Here is a 19,781-nt window from a genome sequence, read left to right as displayed (position 1 = left end):
GGTAGGCTGCAGGCCATGGGGTTGCTAAAAGTCGGACATGACTGAGCGACTTCACTTTCACCTTTCACTTTAATACATTGGAGAAGGAAATCGAAACCCACTCCAATGTTCTTGCCTGGAGAATCCCAGGGACTGGGGAGCCTGGTGGGCTGCCGACTATGGGGTTGCACAGGGTCGGACACGACAGAAGTGACTTAGCAGCAGCAGCAGTATTCCGGTGGCAACCCACTCCAGTACTCTTGCCTGGAAAATCCCATGGATGGAGGAGCCTGGTAGGCTTCAGTCCATGGGGTCGCTAATAGTCGGACACGACTGAGTGACTTCACTTTCCCTTTTTACTTTCATGCAATGGAGAAGGAAATGGCAGGCCACTCCAGTGTTCTTGCCTGGAGAATCCCAGGGACGGGGGAGTCTGGTGGGCTGCCGTCTATGGGGTCACACAGAGTTGGACACAACTGAAGTGACTTAGCAGCAGCAGCAGAAGCAGTATTCCCATAGGGTGAATGTACCACAGTATAAACAGTGGTTTGTTTAACCATTTACTTTTTGAAAGACATGAAGGTTATTTCCAGTTTTTGCCTGTTACAAATAAAGCTGCTATAAACATTTGTGTATAGGATTCCATCCTCCCTCATTTTTGAAATTGTGGTAAAATATGCATAACATAGGGGCTTCACAGGTGGCATTAGTGGTAAAGAACCCCCTTGCTAATGCAGGAGACATAAGAGATGCAGGTTCAATCCTGGGTTGGGAAGATAACCTGGAGGAGGGCATGGCAACCCAGTCCAGTATTCTTGCCTAGAGAATCTCATGGACAGAGGAACCTGATGGGCTACAGTCCATAGGGTTGCAAAGAATCAGACATAACTGAAGTGACTTGGCGCACACACACATACGCATAACGTAAAGTTTACCATCTTAACTATTTTCACATGTACAGTGCAGTGGTATTAAATGTATTCATATTACTGTGTAACCATCACCACCATCCATCTCCAGAATTCTTTTCATCTTGCAGAACTGAAACTGCTTATCAATTAAACAATAACTTCCCATTTTTTCCTTTCCTCAAGCCTCTCCTAACCATCGTTCTGCTGTTTTTCTGATTTTAACCTACCCTAAGACTCTCACGTAAGTGGAATTAAATGATATTTTTCTCTTTGTGACTGGCTTGTGTATAGGTTTTTATATGAGCATAAGCCTTAATTTCTCTGGGTTAAATGCCCAGGGAATTGCAGGATTCTATGATGGTTACATGTTTAGTTTTTAAAGAAACTGCTAAAGTTTTCCAAAGTGGCTGTACCATTCATTTTACTTTCTCACTAGCGACGTTGTAAGTCTAGGGTTTGAATTAAATTTCTGGAGCGGTAACTCTGGTGACCCCTTAGAGTAGTCATCATTGGATGATTTGGAAAATAGTAACTAACACTCCTGTATTCACTGATGTGGGTTGTGGTGGAGGTGGAGAAAAGATTCAGGGCTCGATAGAAACCCAGTAGGTATCTACTGTAGTAGTGGTTTCTAAACTTGTATGCATACCAGAATCATCAGGGGAACTCTTTATAATTCAAATTCATGGATCTCATACAGACATGCTAAGTTGGAATCTGTATTTTTAACAAGGGCTAAAGCAAATTTTAAGTGATCATGCCCACAGTAGTTTGTCCATTGTGTTATAAGGTCTATGGAATTTACAAAATGTAAAAATTTCGGGAGCATATGGGGCTTCCCTGGTGGCTCAGTGGTGAAGAATCCACCTGCCAGTTCAGGAGACGTGTGTTTGATCCCTGGGTTGGGAAGATCACCTGAGGAGGAAATGGCAACCCAGTCCAGCATTCCTGCCTGGAGAATCCCATGGACAGAGGAGCCTGGTGGGCTGCAGTCCATGGGGTCGCTAGGAGTCGGACATGACTTAGTGACTAAACAACAACAACGTAATGGATATTCAACAAATAAGAAATTTCCAGCCCTCTTATTATCTTTTTCCTTATCTCTCTTTGACCCTATGTTTATATTTCCTTGTCTCTTTTTCACATCAGTTTATGAAGTGATCTTATGTATTTAAAATTTTTTAAAAATTGAAGTAATGTTGATTTACAGTGATCTGTTAATTTTCCAGTGTACAGCAAAGTGATTCAGTTATACACATATGTATTTTTTCATATTCTTTTCCACTTTGGTTTATTATAGGGTGTTGAATATTGGGAGGCCTGGTGTGCTGCAGTCCATTGGGTTGCAAAGAGTCAGATACCACCTGGTGACTGAACAGCAGCAACAACTGAATATAATTCCCTGTACTATACAATAGGACCTTGTTGTTTATTATATGGTCCCCTCTGATACTTAATTCTATTTTTTCAGTTACAAATAATCTCGCCTTGGATAAACCTAATTGGCTGTGATACTACCACTGTGCAAAGCTTAATTCTGTGTTTTATTTTCTCTTCCCCCATCTAGTTTTTCACTGGTCTTTCTTTTTTTTTTTTCCCCAATGTGTCTAATAGGTTATTGACTACTACTTTCTCTGTTTTCACTTGGCCCTTAAATTGTAACTTACTAGGTTCCCTCTTCCTACTATGGAAAGTGTTTGCTGCTCAGCATCTGGGGCTTATTTTCTTTCTCATACAAAGATATATTTATCCTGCTCTTGGGGCTTCCCTCATAGCTCAGTTGGTAAAGAATCCGCCTGCAATGCAGGAGACCCCTGTTTGATTCCTGGGTCAGGAATATTCGCTGGAGAAAGGATAGGCTACCCTCTCCAGTATTCTTGGGCTTTTCTTATGGCTCAGCTGGTAAAAAATCTGCCTGCAATGCAGGAAACCTGGGTTCGATCCCTGAGTTGGGAAGATCCCATGGAGAAGGGAAAGGCTACCCACTCTAGTATTCTGCCCTGGAGAATTCCATGGACTGTATAGTTCTGCTGTTGCTGCTGCTGCTGCTAAGTCGCTTCAGTCGTGTCTGACTCTCTGTGACCCCAAAGACAGCAGCCCACCAGGCTCCTCTGTCCCTGGGATTCTCCAGTCAAGAATACTGGAGTGGGTTGCCATTTTTTTCTCCAATGCATGCATGCATGCATGCTAAGTCGCTTCAGTCGTGTCCGACTCTGTGCAACCCCATTGACAGCAGCCCACCAGGCTCCTCTGTCCACAGGATTCTCTAGGCAAAAATACTGGAGTGGGTTGCCATTTCCTTCTCCAACTGTATAGTTCATGGGGTCTCAAAGAGTCAGACACAACTGAGAGACTTTCACTTGTATAGGGAGATCCAAGTCTCTCTCATGGGTTGTTCTTTCTTTTCGATGGCAGGAGTAGAAAACAACTATCAAGGTTTGGTGAAGGAAGCTTTAAGTTTTGTATTTATTTTTCTCCTCTTCTTACAGGGAAGAAGAAGAACGTTTGAGAAATAAAATTCGAGCTGATCACGAGAAGGCTCTAGAAGAAGCAAAAGAAAAATTAAAAAAGTCAAGAGAGGAAATCCGAGCAGAAATACAGACAGAGAAAAATAAGGTAGTCCAAGAAATGAAGATAAGAGAGAAAAAGCCACTGCCAGCAGTTCCTATACCAAACCTTATAGGAACACATGGTGGAGACCCGGAAGATAATGACCTAAGAGAGAAAAGGGAAAAAATTAAAGAGGTAATAAGCTGAGATTTGTGATATGGGGTGGTTAGGGATATAGGTATGCATTTGACTGGGTGTAAGTTTATCTGTCTGTCTGTATTTATGCCATCTGTGGTACAGACTTTGTCATACTTTGATCAAATTGTTTGTTTTGAGGTCAGAATTGTAGTTCAGTTTACAAGATGGCATCAAGTGCTAAAACTCTCTTAATATCAATCATAATTACAGGATACTTAAAATTTTTGATATGATGTTGATTGGATAGTTAAGCTGCTTATCTTGTGTTCAGAGAACTTTTGATACTCAATATTTTATAAATAATGTAGAATAGACCCATAAACAGTTTATGATTTAATAAGAAATTTCATAAATATCTGTTTTCAAGGACCTCTGCTTGTTACTAGTTTCTGAAGAGTTAGCAAGTTTCTGAAGAGCTAGCTTTATATGTACCATCTTTCAAGGAACCCGTCGTGATACCACTTAACCATACTGCAGATTAAGAACACATCTTTCCAAAGAGTCTCAATGAATTTAATGGGGAAGGATTGATTTCAGCATTATTGAAATTTGTTTGGTCTCAGGAGTCTTTCAGTTTTGTTATTCTAAGGGTTCTTTGGAGATAAAATACCAGAATGAGAAGGAATCTAGTGAATGTTTTAGTAGAACTTTGTTAATTAGAAATCCTGCTAATGCTGGGTAGAGTTTTAGTTTTACTGTTGTGAAGAAACAGATTTTGAAATAGCATAAACAGTATTTAAAATTGATTGTTTATCATAACATAAGACAATACGTTTAGTTCAAATAGATATCTATTAGGATATATTCTAGTAGTGAATATGGAAGATTTGCAGGTATTTTAGCATCCTTTATGAGTTAGTATAAGATATGTACTTTGATTTTACCTTACTCTGGATTCTGTGTTTTGTGTTCAGGCTGCTTGAGGCACTTTCTTTGGGCAGTGTTGAGGAAAAGGCAGTGGCACCCCACTCCAGTACTTTTGCCTGGAAAATCCCATGGACGGAGGAGTCTGGTAGGCTGCAGTCCATGGGGTCGCTAGAGTCAGACATGACTGAGCGACTTCCCTTTCACTTTTCACTTGCATGCATTGGAAAAGGAAATGGCAACCCACTCCAGTGTTCTTGCCTGGAGAATCTCAGGGACAGGGGAGCCTGGCGGGCTGCCATCCATGGGGTTGCACAGAGTCGGACACGACTGAAGTGACTTAGCAGCAGCAGCAGCAGAGGAGACTTTGATAATATTTTTTAATGTCATTAGAATTTATTGAAATACTTTCTGATGTACGTAATAATTCACATAGATAACACTGTGTGTTTCAGTTCAGTTTAGTCCCTGATTAGTGTCTGACTCTTTGCGACCCCATGGACTGCAGCATGTCAGGCTTCCCTGGGGACCTACTACCACCCACAGGTTCAGTGATACACTGGGAGTACTCATAGAACTTAGCAAACTGTTATATTCATGGTTTATTCATTGAAAGCATACAGATTAAAATCAATAGAAAAGGCATATAGGACAAAGTCCAGTAGACCAGGAAAAGCTTCTCATTGTCCTCTCACAGTGGAATGATATCAGTTCAGTTCAGATCAGTCGCTTAGTTGAGTCCGACTCTTCGTGACCCCATGAATTGCAGCACGCCAGGCCTCCCTGTCCATCACCAACTCCCAGAGTTCACTCAGACTCACGTCCATCGAGTCAGTGATGCCATCCAGCCATCTCATCCTCTGTCGTCCCCTTCTCCTGCCCGCAATCCCTCCCAGCATCAGAGTCTTTTCCAATGAGTCAACTCTTTGCATGAGGTGGCCAAAGTACTGGAGTTTCAGCTTTAGCATCATTCCTTCCAAAGAAATCCCAGGGCTGATCTCCTTTAGAATGGACTGGTTGGATCTCCTTGCAGTCCAAGGGACTCTCAAGAGTCTTCTCTAACACCACAGTTCAAAAGCATCAATTCTTTGGTGCTCAGCTTTTTTCATAGTCCAACTCTCACATCCATACATGACCACAGGAAAAACCATAGCCTTGACTAGACAGACCTTTGTTGGCAAAGTAATGTCTCTGCTTTTGAATATGCTATCTAGGTTGGTCATAACTTTCCTTCCAAGGAGTAAGCGTCTTTTAATTTCATGGCTGCAGTCACTATCAGCAGTGATTTTGGAGCTCAAAAAAATAAAGTCTGACACTGTTTCCACTGTTTCTCCATCTGTTTCCCATGAAGTGATGGGATGGGATGCCATGATCTTCGTTTTCTGAATGTTGAGCTTTAAGCCAACTTTTTTTCTCTCCACTTTCATTTTCATCAAGAGGCTTTTGAGTTCCTTTTCACTTTCTGCCATAAGGGTGGTGTCATCTGCATATCTGAGGTGATTGATATTTCTCCCAGCAAACTTGATCCCAGCTTGTGCTTCTTCCAGCCTAGCGTTTCTCATGATGTACTCTGCATAGAAGTTAAATAAGCAGGGTGACAATATACAGCCTTGACGTACTCCTTTTCCTATTTGGAACCAGTCTTTTGTTCCATGTCCATTCTAACTGTTGCTTCCTGACCTGCATATAGGTTTCTCAGGAGGCAGGTCAGGTGGTCTGGTATTCCCATCTCTTTCAGAATTGTCCACAGTTTCTTGTGATCCACACAGTCAAAGGCTTTGGCATAGTCAATAAAGCAGAAATAGATGTTTTTCTGGAACTCTCTTGCTTTTTCCATGTTCCAGCAGATGTTGGCTATTTGATCTCTGGTTCCTCTGCCTTTTCTAAAACCAGCTTGAACATCAGGAAGTTCACGGTTCACATATTGCTGAAGCCTGGCTTGGAGAATTTTGAGCATTACTTTACTAGTGTGTGAGATGAGTGCAATTGTGTGGTAGTTTGAGCATTCTTTGGCATTGCCTTTCTTTGGGATTGGAATGAAAACTGACCTTTTCCAGTCCTGTGGCCACTGCTGAGTTTTCCAAATTTGCTGGCAAATTGAGTGCAGCACTTTCACAGCATCATCTTTCAGGATTTGGAATAGCTCAACTGGAATTCCATCACCTCCACTAGCTTTGTTTGTAGTGATGATTTCTAAGGCCCACTTGACTTCACATTCCAGGACATCTGGCTCTAGGTGAGTGATCACATCATTGTGATTATCTTGGTCTTGAAGATCCTTTTTGTACAGTTCTTCTGTGTATTCTTGCCACCTCTTCTTAATATCTTCTGCTTCTGTTAGGTCCATACCATTTCTGTCCTTTATTGAGCCCATCTTTGCGTGAAATATTCCCTTGGTATCTCTAATTTTCTTGAAGAGATCTCTGGTCTTTCCCATTCTGTTGTTTTCCTCTATTTCTTTGCATTGGTCTCTGAGGAAGGCTTTCTTATCTGTTCTTGCTATTCTTCAGAACTCTGCATTCAGATGCTTATATCTTTCCTTTTCTCCTTTGCTTTTCGCTTCTCTTCTTTTCACAGATATTTGTAAGGCCTCCCCAGACAGCCATTTTGCTTTTTTGCACTTCTTTTCCATGGGGATGGTCTTGATCCCTGTCTCCTGTACAGTGTCACGAACCTCTGTCCATAGTTCACCAGTCACTCTATCTATCAGATCTAGTCCCTTAAATCTATTTGTCACTTCCACTGTATAATCATAAGGGATTTGATTTAGATCATACCTGAATGGTCTAGTGGTTTTCTCTACTTTCTTCAACTTAAGTCTGAATTTGGCAATAACGAGTTCATGATCTGAGCCACAGTCAGCTCCTGGTCTTGTTTTTGCTGACTGTATAGAGCTTCTCCATCTTTGGCTGTGAAGAATATAATCAATCTGATTTCGGTGTTGACCATCTGGTGATGTCCACGTGTAGAGTCTTCTCTTGTGTTGTTGGAAGAGGGTGTTTGCTATGACCAGTGCATTTTCTTGGGAAAACTCTATTGGTCTTTGCCCTGCTTCATTTCGTATTCCAAGGCCAAATTTGCCTGTTACTCCGGGTGTTGCTTGACTTCCTACTTTTGCATTCCAGTCCCCTATAATGAAAAGGACATCTTTTTTGGGTGTTAGTTCTAAAAGGTCTTGTAGGTCTTCATAGAACCATTCAGCTTCTTCAGTGTTACTGGCTGGGGCATAGACTTGGATTACTGTGATATTGAATGGTTTGCCTCGGAAACGAACAGAGATCATTCTGTCATTTTTGAGATTGCATCCAAGTACTGCATTTCGGACTGTTTTGTTGACCATGATGGCTACTCCATTTCTTCTAAGGGATTCCTGCCCGTGGTAGTAGATATAATGGTCATCTGAGTTAAATTCACGCATTCCAGTCCATTTCCTAGAATGTTGACATTCACTCTTGCCATCTCCTGTTTGACCACTTGTAATTTGCCTTGATTCATGGACCTGACATTCCAGTTTCCTAAGCAATATTGCTCTTTACAGCATCAGACCTTGCTTCTATCACCAGTCATATCCACAACTGGGTATTGTTTTTGCTTTGGCTCCATCCCTTCATTCTTTCTGGAGTTATTTCTCCACTGATCTCCAGTAGCATATTGGGCACCTACTGACCTGAAGAGTTCCTCTTTCAGTATCCTGTCATTTTGCCTTTCATACTGTTCATGGCGTTCTCAAGGCAAGAATACTGAAGTGGTTTGCCATTCCTTTCTCCAGTGGACCACATTCTGTCAGACCTCTCCACCAGACCCACCCTTCTTGGTTGGCCCCACGGGTATGGCTTAGTTTCATTGAATTAGACAAGGCTGTGGTCCTAGTGTGGTTAAATTGACTAGTTGTCTGTGATTATGGTTTCAGTGTGTATACCCACTGATGCCCTCTTGCAACACCTACCATCTGACTTGGGTTTCTCTTACCTTGGACGAGGGGTATCTCCTCACCGCTGCCCCTCCTGACCTTGAACATGGAGTGATATGGACGGTGCTTAATTCTCCCAGAAATGATATGTGGCAGTATGTGTGATGTATTACCAACCAGAGAAGTAAACCTGAGCCTTGGTGTCCAGGTTTTTGGGTTTTTTTTAATAATTATTTTTTATTCAGTTCAGTCACTTAGTTGTGTCCGACTCTTTTTGACCCCATGGATTGCAGCATTCCAGGCTTCCCTGTCCATCACCAACTCCTGAAGCTTGCTCAAGCTCATGTCCATCGAGTTAATGATTCCATCCAGCCATCTCATCCTATGTTGTCCCCTTTTCTTTCTGCCTTCAATCTTTCCCAGCATCAGGGTCTTTTCTAGTGAGTCAGTTCTTCGCATCAGGTGGCCAAAGTATTGGCGTTGCAGCTTCAGCATCAGTCCCTCAAATAAATACTCAGGACTGATTTCCTTGAAGACTGATTATTTGATGTCCTTGCAGTCCAAGGGACTCTCTGAAGAGTCTTCTCCAGCACCAGAGTTCAAGAGCATCAATTCTTTGGTGCTCAGCTTTCTTTATAGTCAAATTCTCACATCCATACATGACTACTGGGAAAAACATAGCTTTGACTAGACGGACCTTTGTTGGCAAAGTAATGTCTCTGCTCATTAATATGCAGTCTAAGTTGGTGATAGCTTTTCTTCAGGGAACAAGCATCTTTTAATTTCATGGCTGCAATCACCATCTACAGTGATTCTGGACCCCTAAAAAGCCAAGTCTGTCACTGTTTCCATTGTTTCCCCATCTATTAGCCATGATGTGATGGGACCGTATGCCATGATCTTTGTTTTTTGAATGAGTTTTAATCCAGTTTTTTCACTCTCCTCTTTCACTTTCATCAAGAGGCTCTTTAGTTCTTCTTCACTTTCTGCCATAAGGGTGGTGTCATCTCCATATCTGAGGTTGTTGATATTTCTCCTGGCATTCTTTAACCCAGCTTGTGCTTCATCCAGCCCAGCATTTTGTGTGATGTACTCTGCATATAAGTTAAATAAGGAGTGTGACAGTATACAACCTTGACATACTCCTTCCCCAGTTTGGAAGCACTCTTGTTCCATGTCCAGTTCTAACTATTGCTTCTTGAGCTGTGTACAGATTTCTCAAGAAGCAGATCAGGTGATCTGGTATTCCCATCTCTTTCAGAATTTTCCACAGTTTGTTGTGATCCACACAATCAAAGGCTTTGGTGTAGTCAATAAAGCAGAAGTACATGTTTTTCTAGAACTCTCTTGCTTTTTCTATGATCAGTGGAAATTGGCAATTTGATCTCTGGTTCCTCTGCACATTCAAAATCCAGCTTGAACATCTGGAAGTTCACAGTTCACATACCGTTGAAGCCTGGCTTGGAGAATTGGAGCATTACTTTGCTAGCGTGTGGGATGAGTGCAATTGTGCAGTAGTTTGAACATTCTTTGGCATTGGTCTTCTTCGGGATTGGAATGAAAACACCTTTTCCAGTCCTGTGGCTACTGCTGAGTTTTCCAAATTTGCTGTCATATTGAGTGCAGCACTTTCACAGCATCATCTTTTAGGATTTGAAATAGCTCAACTGGAATTCCATCACCTCCACTAGCTTTGTTTGTAGTGGTGCTTCCTAACGCCCACTTAACTTTGCACTCCAGGACATCTGGCTCAAGGTGAGCGATCACACCATCGTGGTTATCTGGGTCATGAAGATCTTTCTTGTATAGTTCTTCTGTGTATTCTTGCCACCTCTTCTCAGTATCTTCTGCTTCTGTTAGGTCCATACCATTTCTGTCCTTTATCGAGCCTATCTTTGCATGAAATGTTCCCTTGGTATCTCTAATTTTCTTGAAGAGATCTCTAGTCTTTCCCATTCTGTTGTTTTCCTCTATTTCTTTGCATTGGTCTCTGAGGAAGGCTTTCATATCTCTCCTTGCTAATCTTTGGAACTCTGCATTCAGATGGGTATATCTGTCCTTTTCTCCTTTGCCTTTAGCTTCTCTTCTTTTCTCACATCTTTGTAAGGCCTCCTCAGAAAATCATTTTGCCTTTTTGCCTTTCTTTTTCTTGGGGATAGTCTCGATCACTGCTTCCTGTAGAAGGTCACTAACCTCTGTCCATAGTTTCAGGCACTCTGTCAATTCTAATCCCTTGAATCTATTTGTCACTTCTACTGTATAATCATAAGGGGTTTTGTTTAGGTCATACCTGAATGATCTAGTGGTTTTCCCTACTTTTTTCAGTTTAAGTCTTGAATTTTGCAGTAAGAGATCATGATCTGAGCTACAGTCACCTCCAGTCTTGTTTTTGCTGACTGTATAGAGCTTCTCCATCTTCAGCTGCAAAGAATATATTTAATGTGATTTTGGTATTGGCCATCTCATTATGTCCATGTGTAGTTTCTTGTGTTGTTGGAGGAGGATGTTTGCTATGATCAGTGCATTCTTTTGGCAACACTGTTTGCCTTTGCCCTGCTTCATTTTGTACTCCAAGGCCAAATTTTCCTGTTACTCCAGGTATCTCTTGACTTCCTACTTTTGCATTCCAGTCCCCTATGATGAAAAGGACATCTTTTCTGGGTGTTAGTTCTAAAAGGTCTTGTATGTCATCATAGAGCTGTTCTGCTTTACCTTCTTTGGCATTAGTGGTTGTGTCATAGGCTTGGATTACTGTGATGTTGAATGATTTGCCTTGGAAACAAACAGAGATCATTCTATGATTTTTGAGATTGTACCCAGTACTGCATTTCAGACTGTTGACTATGAGGGCTACTCCATTGCTTTTAAGGGATTCTCGCCCACAGTAGTAGATATAATGATCGTCTGAATTTAATTTGCCCATTCCAGTCCATTTTAGTTCACTAATTCCTAAAATGTCGATGCCCACTCTTGCCAGCTCCTGTTGGACCACTTCCAATTTATCTTGGTTCATGGACCTACATTCCAGGTTTCGATGGAATATTGTTCTTTACAGCATCAGACTTTACTTCCATCACCAGTCATATCCACTAGTGGGCATTGTTTTTGCTTTTACTCTGTCTCTCCATTCTTCCTGGAGTTATTTCTCATTCTTTTCCAGTTGCATATTGAGCACCTATCAGCCTGGGGAGTTCATCTTTTAGCATCATTTCTTTTCGCCTTTTCATACTGTTCATGGGGTTCTCAAGGCAAGAATACTGAAGTGGTTTTCCATTCCCTTCTCCAGTGGACCATGTTTTGTCAGAACTCTTCACTATGACTTGTCTGTGTTGGGTGGCCATGGCTTATAGTTTCATTGAGTTAGACAAGGCTGTGATCCATGTGATCAATTTGGTTAGTTTTCTGTGATTGTGGTTTTCATTCTCTCTGCCCTCTGACGGATAAGGACAAGAGACTTATAGAAGCTTCTTGATGGGAGAGACTGACTGGGGGGAAACTGCGTCTGGTGCAGCCTTGCTCAGTAAATGTTTAATCCAATTTCCTGTTGATGGCTGGGGCTCTGTTCCCTCCCTGTTGCTTGGCCTGAGACGAAACTGTGGTAGAGTTAATGTACCTGGTAATGGCAGCCTCCTTCAAAAGGACTTGTGCACATATTGTTGTATTCAGTGTCTCTGACCCCATAGCTGACCCCATAGCAGGCCACTGTTGATCCACGTGTCTGCTGGAGACTGCTGGACACTCATGGGCAAGTTTGCTCCTTGTGGAGACTCTTCCTTTCTTCTGGCTCCTGGTCTCCTAAAGGTTTTGTTTGTGTTCTCCAAGAGTCTGTTTCCCCAGCCCTGCAGAAGTTCTATAATCAAATCCCACTGGCCTCCAAAGTCAGATTTCCTGGGGGTTCTCAGTCCCTTTGCCAGATCCTCAGGTTGGGAAATCTGTTGCTTTGTGCTGTGCTTAGTTGCTCAGTTGTGTCCAACTCTTTGTGATCCCATGGACTGTAGCCCACCAGGCTCCTTTGTCCATGCGGATTCTCTCAGTAAGAATACTGGAGTGGGTTGTCATGCCCTCCTCCAGGGGATCTTCCCAACCCAGGGATCAAACCCAGGTCTCCCTAATTGCAGGCAGATTCTTTACCATCTGAGCCACCAGGGAAGCCCATGTAGGCTTGGCCCATGTAGTCTTAATTAAGCCCATGTAGTCTTAATTCTCCAGTGCCTCCAGAGATCAGGCTGATTCCATGTGTTTCAAGGTCCCTACCATAAATCACATTATTAGCATAAACTGTCTGACATGACTCAAGGCTTTAGGTAAACAAAAATGCTCTTCACAGGCAGAATAATAAAAGTTTAGAGGTTATTTTCCAGGAGCCTGGCTTAGGCCAAATCTTTTCTGAGGATGTGTAGGGTTTGGACAACCCAGACCTGCTGAGTGAATCCTTTAGATAACATCGCGTTATCTAGTGTTCTTGTAGATTAACATAAAACTTAAGAATCCCTGCGCAGGGTCCTGTTAAAAATTATGGTTGATGCCTTAGCAAGGAGAGAAAGTTGAGACCTAACCTGCAGGGGAAGATGCTAATAAGAGGCAAGGTGATGTGCATTACCTGCAGAATATCTGAAAAAGTTTCAAGAATTAAAGCACTATTTACTTCTGAAGGCAGGGGTATAAAATAGAGCTGGAAAAGGATTATTTGAAAGTTTTAAAAGGAGCTTTTAACCCCTAAATCTCCAATTCTGTCCTCCCTTTCCCAAAAGAAAACTAAAAGTTTACTTTTGGATGGATAAATTAGAGAAGATCTAGATTTGGGAAATACCAGGTATGGTATGGCTGAGGGGAAGGGGCAGAAGTTATTCTAAAAAAATGAAGAGTGTTGGAGGTAGAGAGCATTAAGTGAAAAATGGATTCTGAATATTGAGACAGCTTTATTCTGCTAGACTTTTAAAATTCTGCTAATCAGATTTATTTTCAGTAAGCAGGAAAATGAAGGATTTTTCTCTGGGGAGACCTGACTATGACTGGCACAAGAGGAAAGAGTTACTCTGTTCTTCAGTAAAATGCCCCATGGGTTTCACCTGATCTCCCTAAGATGAAACTCAGTCAACAAGTCTAGCCTGTTCATTGACAGCCTTTGATTATTTTATAAGTGCTTTACTCATATGTGAAGAGCAAACCAAAGAAAACCTGACATGTATAGAAAGTTTGTTACATGAGAGAAATGGAAGAAAAGAATTTAGAGCATACAAAAACCATGCAGGGACCAGAATACATGTATCTAAAAAGAATTAACATCTTTAGAGTGCCAAAAAACTAAATTTATAAAATGCAAATTAGTTATAAAAAGGAACATTTACAGAATAAGAAAGAGTTCTTGGAAAATAAAAATGTGATAGTTTTAAAATTCAAGAGAAGAATTGGAAGATAAAATTGAGCATCTTTCTCAGAAGGACAAAATTCAGTTCAGTTCAGTTGCTCAGTCGTGTCACAAAAGGTTGAGAAAATAAGAAAAATGATAAGATCAGTCTGTAACATCTAATAAATGATTGATTAGTGGTTTTGAAAAGAGAACATGGAAAATAGAGGGGAAGAATTCAGAGACACAGTTCAAAGGTTCCTACTGAAATTTTAGAACGAAGTTTTAGAAAATTTTAGAAAAAGTGGCATAACAGATCCTAAAAGTTTATAGAGAAAAAAATAGTTCCACCCAAAAGATTGGGATTGTGTATAATGGCACATTAGATTCTTCAACAATAATATTAGAAACTGAAAGAGTGTGGAGCTAAGGCTTAGAAAGAATTATGTATTCAGCCAAATTATGACTCAAATCTGAGGGAAAAATATTTTTAGACATTTTGTCAGATTGCTACTAGAAAATATGCTTCAGCATAAAAATAGGGATATAAAGTGATTTTGGAAACAGGTGATCTGTCACTAGAGAGAGAAAGCAAGGGCACTGTCGGGATTGTGAAAATGGGAATCAGGAGGATGCTGGCTGTACTTCAGGTAGAGGGAACGGAACTCCCCTTTAGAGTAGGAGGAAGGAGCCTCAGAAAGGATTTATCAGAGAATAAACTGAAACTGACAGTTTTCTGGTGTGTTTGATAATTTTGAGAGAGGTTTTGAAACTCGTTTAATTTGGAAGTAAATTAATAATTTTTACTAAAACTACATCAATAATAAACCCCACCAAACTTCAGACCAGTAGTTAACATCAGGGAAAACAAAAATTGAACAAATTAATATATCAATAGTAATATAAGAAAAAAAACTGTTAACTATATTGAAAGAGTGAGACAGGGAATATAAATGGAAAAGTATATATAGGGGTGGGTTGATAGTTTATAAGAAAGCTAAATTAACTACAGGGGCATATAGTAAACAGCTAAATTTTTTTTTAAATCAAGAACTCACCCTGTAAACTATACAGTGGTAAATAGAAAAACGGGTGAAAGTTTAAGTAATTGGCTCAGGAAAAGGGGAAGTTAGGAAAGTGGGGAAGATAGGACAGGCTGTTAGAATTTTTAAAAATTCAACATCATTGAGACATATTTTATGTACCGTAAAATGTGTCTATTTTGAGTTCAGCTTGATGAGTTTGGACAGTTGTACACACCGGTGTAACAATTGCAGTCAAGCTGTGAGTACATCCATCATCTCAAAATAGTTTGTGTCCCTCTTCAGTCAGTTCACCCCATTCCTTGGCCCCAGGCAACTACTGATCTGCCTTTAGTCATTTAAGATTAGATTTGTCTTTTTTAGAGTTTCAATCAAACGGTCATCCTCTATCGTTCCCTTCTCCTGCCCCCAATCCCTCCCAGCATCAGTCTTTTCCAATGAATCAACTCTTCGCATGAGGTGGCCAAAGTACTGGAGTTTCAGCTTTAGCATCATTCCTTCCAAAGAAATCCCAGGGCTGATCTCCTTCAGAATGGACCGGTTGGATCTCCTTGCAGTCCAAGGGACTCTCTGAAGAGTCTTTTCCAACACCACAGTTCAAAAGCATCAATTTTTCGGTGCTCAGCTTTCTTTATAGTCCAACTTTCACATCCATACATGACTACTGGAAAAACCATAGCTTTGACTAGATGGACTTTTGTTGGCAAATGTCTCTACTTTTTAATATGCTGTCTAGGTTGGTCATAGCTTTTCTTCCAAGGAGCAAGTGTCTTTTAATTTCATGGCTGCAGTCACCATCTACTGTGATTTTGGAACCCTAAAAAATAAAGTTTCTCACTGTTTCCATTATTTCCCTGTCTATTTGCCATGAAGTGATGGAACCAGATGCCATGATCTTAGTTTTCTGAATGTTGAGTTTTAAGCCAGCTTCTTCACTCTGTTCTTCCACTTTCATCAAGAGGCTCTTTAGTTCTTCTTCACTTTCTGCCATAAGGGTGTTGTCATCTGCATATCTGAGGTTATTGATATTTCTCCTGGCAATCTTCATTCCACCTTGTGCTTCTTCCAGCCTGGCATTTTGTATGATGTACTCTGCGTATAAGTTAAATAAGCAGAGTGACAGTATATAGCTTTGACATGCTCCTTTTCCTATTTGGAACCAGTCTGTTGTTCCATGCCCAGTTCTAACTGTTGCTTCTTTTTTTTTTTTTTTTTCACTTGGTATTATCTTTAATTACAAAGACTTTTCCAATCACATCACATAGAGATCATTTTATCCACTGCTCTGTTTGGCTGCCAATCTCTTATCTCTCTCCTCAGCAATGGTAAGGTGAATACCCTTTCCACGGGGAAGAGAGATCCACGGTTTGTTGCCTTTGCCAATAACGAAAATGTTTTGAGAGCCGTTTGGCAAAGCTGTTGCCGTTCGCATCTTTCACATGAACTACATCAAAAGAACCTGGATGCCTCTCCCGGTTTGTAATCACACCAATTCTTCCCAGGTTAGCACCTCCAGTCACCATGCACAGGTTACCAGTGTCAAATTTGATGAAATCAGTAATCTTGCCAGTCTCCAAGTCAGTCTGAATGGTATCATTCACCTTGATGAGGGGATCAGGGTAATGGATGGTACGAGCGTCATGGGTTACCAGATGAGGGATTCCTTTGGTTCCCACAAATATCTTTCTTACTTTGCACAATTTATACTTGGCCTCCTCAGGTGTAATACGATGAACAGCAAAGCGACCCTTGGTGTCATAGATCAAACGAAAATTCTCTCCAGTCTTATTAATGCTGATGACATCCATAAAACCAGCAGGGTAGGTTATATCTGTGCGGACTTTGCCATCGATCTTAATGAAACACTGCATGCAAATCTTCTTTACTTCGTCTCCAGTTAGGGCATACTTAAGTCTATTCCTTAGGAAAATGATTAGGGGGAGACACTCCCTTAGCTTGTAGGGGCCGGTAGATGGACAAGGGGCAAACACACCAGTCAGTTTATCCAGCATCCAATGTTTTGGAGCTGCTACGCGTTTCAGGTGCTTCTTGGGACCCCGAGCCATGGCTGCGCTAGGCACGAAAAGAGCCTAACTGTTGCTTCTTGAGCTGCATACAGATTTATCAGGAGGCAGGTCAGGTGGTCTGGTATTCCCATCTCTTGAAGAATTTTCCACAGTTTGTTGTGATCCATCCAGTCAGCTTTGGTATAGTCAGTAAAGCAGAAATAGATATTTTTCTGGAACTCTTGGGCTTTTTTGATGATCCAACAAATTTTGGCAATTTGATCTCTATCTTTTTAAAATCCAGCTTGAACATCTGGAAGTTCACAGTTCACATACTGTTGAAGCCTGACTTGGAGAATTTTGAGCATTACTTTGCTAGCGTGTGAGATGAGTGCAATTGTGTGGTAGTTTGAACATTCTTTGGCATTGCCTTTCTTTGGGATTGGGATGACCTTTTCCAGTCCTGTGGCCACTGCTGAGTTTTCCAAATTTGCTGGCATATTGAGTGCAGCACTTTCACAACATCATCTTTTAGAAATAGCTCACCTGGAATTCTATCACCTTCACAAACTTTATTCGTGGTGATGCTTCCTATGGCTCACTTGACTTCACATTCCAGGATGTCTGGCTCTAGGTGAGTGATCACACCACCGTGATTATCTGGGTCATGAATATAGTTTTTGGATAGTTCTTCTGTGTATTCTTGCCACCTCTTCTTAATGTCTTCTGCTTCTGTTAAGTCCACACCATTTCTGTTCTTAATGGTGCCCATCTTTGCATGAAGAGTTCCCTTGGTATCTCTGATTTTCTTTCCCATTCTATTGTTTTCCTCTATTTCTTTGCATTGATCGCTGAGGAAGGCTTTCTTATCTCTCCTTGTAATTCTTTGGAACTCTGCATTCAGATGGGTTTATCTTTCCTTTTCTCCTTTGCCTTTTGCTTCTCTTCTTTTCTCAGCTATTTGTAAGGCCTCATAAGACAACCATTTTGCCTTTTTGCATTTCTTTTTCTTGGGGATGGTCTTGATCACTGCTTCCTGTACAATGTCACGAACCTCTGTATTCTTCAGGCACTCTGTCTATCAGATCTAATCCTCTGAATCTATTTGTCTCTTTTACTATATAATCATAAGAGATTTGATTTAGGTCATACCTGAATGGTCTAGTGGTTTTCCCTATTTTTTCAGTTTAAGTCTGAATTTTGCAATAAAAAGTTCATGATCTGAGCCACAGTCAACTCCCCTGTTTTGTTTTTGCTGACTGTATAGAGCTTCTGCAACTTTGCCTGCAAAGAATATAATCAATCTGATTTTGGTATTGACCATCTGGTGATGTCCATGTGTAGAGTCTTCTCTTGTGTTGTAGGAAGAGGATGTTTGCTGTGACCACTGCGTTCAGCTTATCTCTTATTTAGCACCAGAGGATTCATACCAGAGTGAAACCTTATAAATGCAGTGAATGTGGTAGAACCTTCAGTCAGAATGCAAACCTCAGAAAACACCAGCGAACTCATATCGGAGAAAAGCCTTGCAAATGTACTGAGTATGAGAAAGCCTTCAGTGACTGTTCAACAAGTGACCCTTGTTGGTTTTCTTTAATTTCTCCTAGCAGCAGTGTTTTGTAGGTCTTAGTGTATAGTTCTTGCACATATTCTATTTCATGTTTTTTGATGTTTTATAGATGTAATTGTTTTTGAATATCCATTTCTGATCACAACTAGCATGTAGAAATGTATTTGATTTTAGTTTGCTGAACTTGAATTTTTTTTTTTACTGCAGTCATCTGTTAGTTTATTGGCTTTTTAAGATTGCTTAGGGTTTTCCTTGTACATAGTCACATGCTTTGTGAATAGAGGTACTTTTTCCTTTTTGATTTTTATGCCCTTTGTTCTTTTTCTTTTTGCACTGGCTAGCACTTTCAGTAGATTATTGAAAAGAAGTGGTGAGCATGCATGTATTTGATTTGTTCTCAACCTTAGAAGTAGGGTCTTCTGCCATTACGTATGATGGCTGCTGTAGGGTTTTTTTTGAAGATGCCCTTTAGTAAGTTGAGGATGTTGCCTGTAATTATAGTTTTCTGAGAGTTTTTTTTTTTTTTTTTTTTTAAGCATGACTGGGTGTTGAATTTTACAAATGGCTTTGTCTACATCTAAAAAGATGATTGTATGTTTTTTTCCCTTTTATTTGTTAACATGGTGAAATATGTTGATGGGTTTTTGAATGTTAAATTCACTTATATTCCTGACTTAAATTGCACATGGTCATTGTGTAGTATCCTTTTTATGTATTGTTAATTTTTGTTAAGGAATTTTGCATCTTTGTTTTTAAGATATATTGATTTTTAATTTCCTTGTAATATTTTTGCCTAGTTTTCAAATGTCTGAGTAGGCTGCAAAAAAAGTTGAGAAATGTTTTAATGAATATTATGTTTGATACACCATAAGCTACTATTACATAATTAAACTGATATTTAATTAAATACTCTGCTGTTGTATAGGTTAGTACTCACTGGGTTGAAAGAAACCCAGTTCAAACTAATTGATATAAAAATATTTATTAGCCTAGCGCTCTAAACCAGGGCTTCAAATTTGGCTCAGTCCAACCCTGTAGATGTTATTGTCAACAGATATGTATATCTCTATTTTCTTTTGTTACTTCATTTCTCCATGTTGGGAGAGTTAGCCCCCCTCAGCTCCAGGATTATATATTGCATAGGTCTTGAGATTGCAAAACAAGAGAGTCCTTTGTCTCATGGTATCTGTAACAATATGTGTGAAAGGACTTGATTGCCTTTACTGGATCCCATGTACCCAGTCACTTAGTGTAGGTCAGGGATTGATTGGCAGGCTGCAACCTGCTGGCCAAACTCTGCCTGCTTCCTGGTTTTTAAAAACACAGTTTAATTGGAGCCCAGTCATGCTCATTTGTTTACATATTGTCCAGGGCTGCTTCTTGCTGCAGTAGCTGAGTTTAGT

The 19,781-nt window shown here is 40.5% G+C and overlaps 1 protein-coding gene and 1 pseudogene across 2 annotated transcripts in view; one reads left to right on the top strand and one right to left on the bottom strand.

Annotated features, from left to right (window-relative positions):
- Positions 1 to 19,781, top strand: part of MAN1A2 (mannosidase alpha class 1A member 2) — a 152,798-nt gene that overhangs the window by 30,352 nt on the left and 102,665 nt on the right. For both annotated transcript variants that reach the window (XM_027535743.1, XM_027535737.1), the window contains exon 2: positions 3,380 to 3,635. In XM_027535743.1, the coding sequence (XP_027391544.1) occupies positions 3,380 to 3,635 (256 nt within the window). The remainder of the gene's footprint in view (positions 1 to 3,379; positions 3,636 to 19,781) is intronic.
- LOC113888737 lies at positions 16,001 to 16,901 on the bottom strand (annotated as a pseudogene).

This window comes from Bos indicus x Bos taurus, chromosome 3, assembly GCF_003369695.1.
Source record: "Bos indicus x Bos taurus breed Angus x Brahman F1 hybrid chromosome 3, Bos_hybrid_MaternalHap_v2.0, whole genome shotgun sequence".
Classification (NCBI taxonomy): Eukaryota; Metazoa; Chordata; class Mammalia; order Artiodactyla; family Bovidae; genus Bos; species Bos indicus x Bos taurus.
The sequence above is the reverse complement of the archived record's forward strand: the minus strand, read 5'-3'. Positions and strand labels throughout refer to the sequence as shown.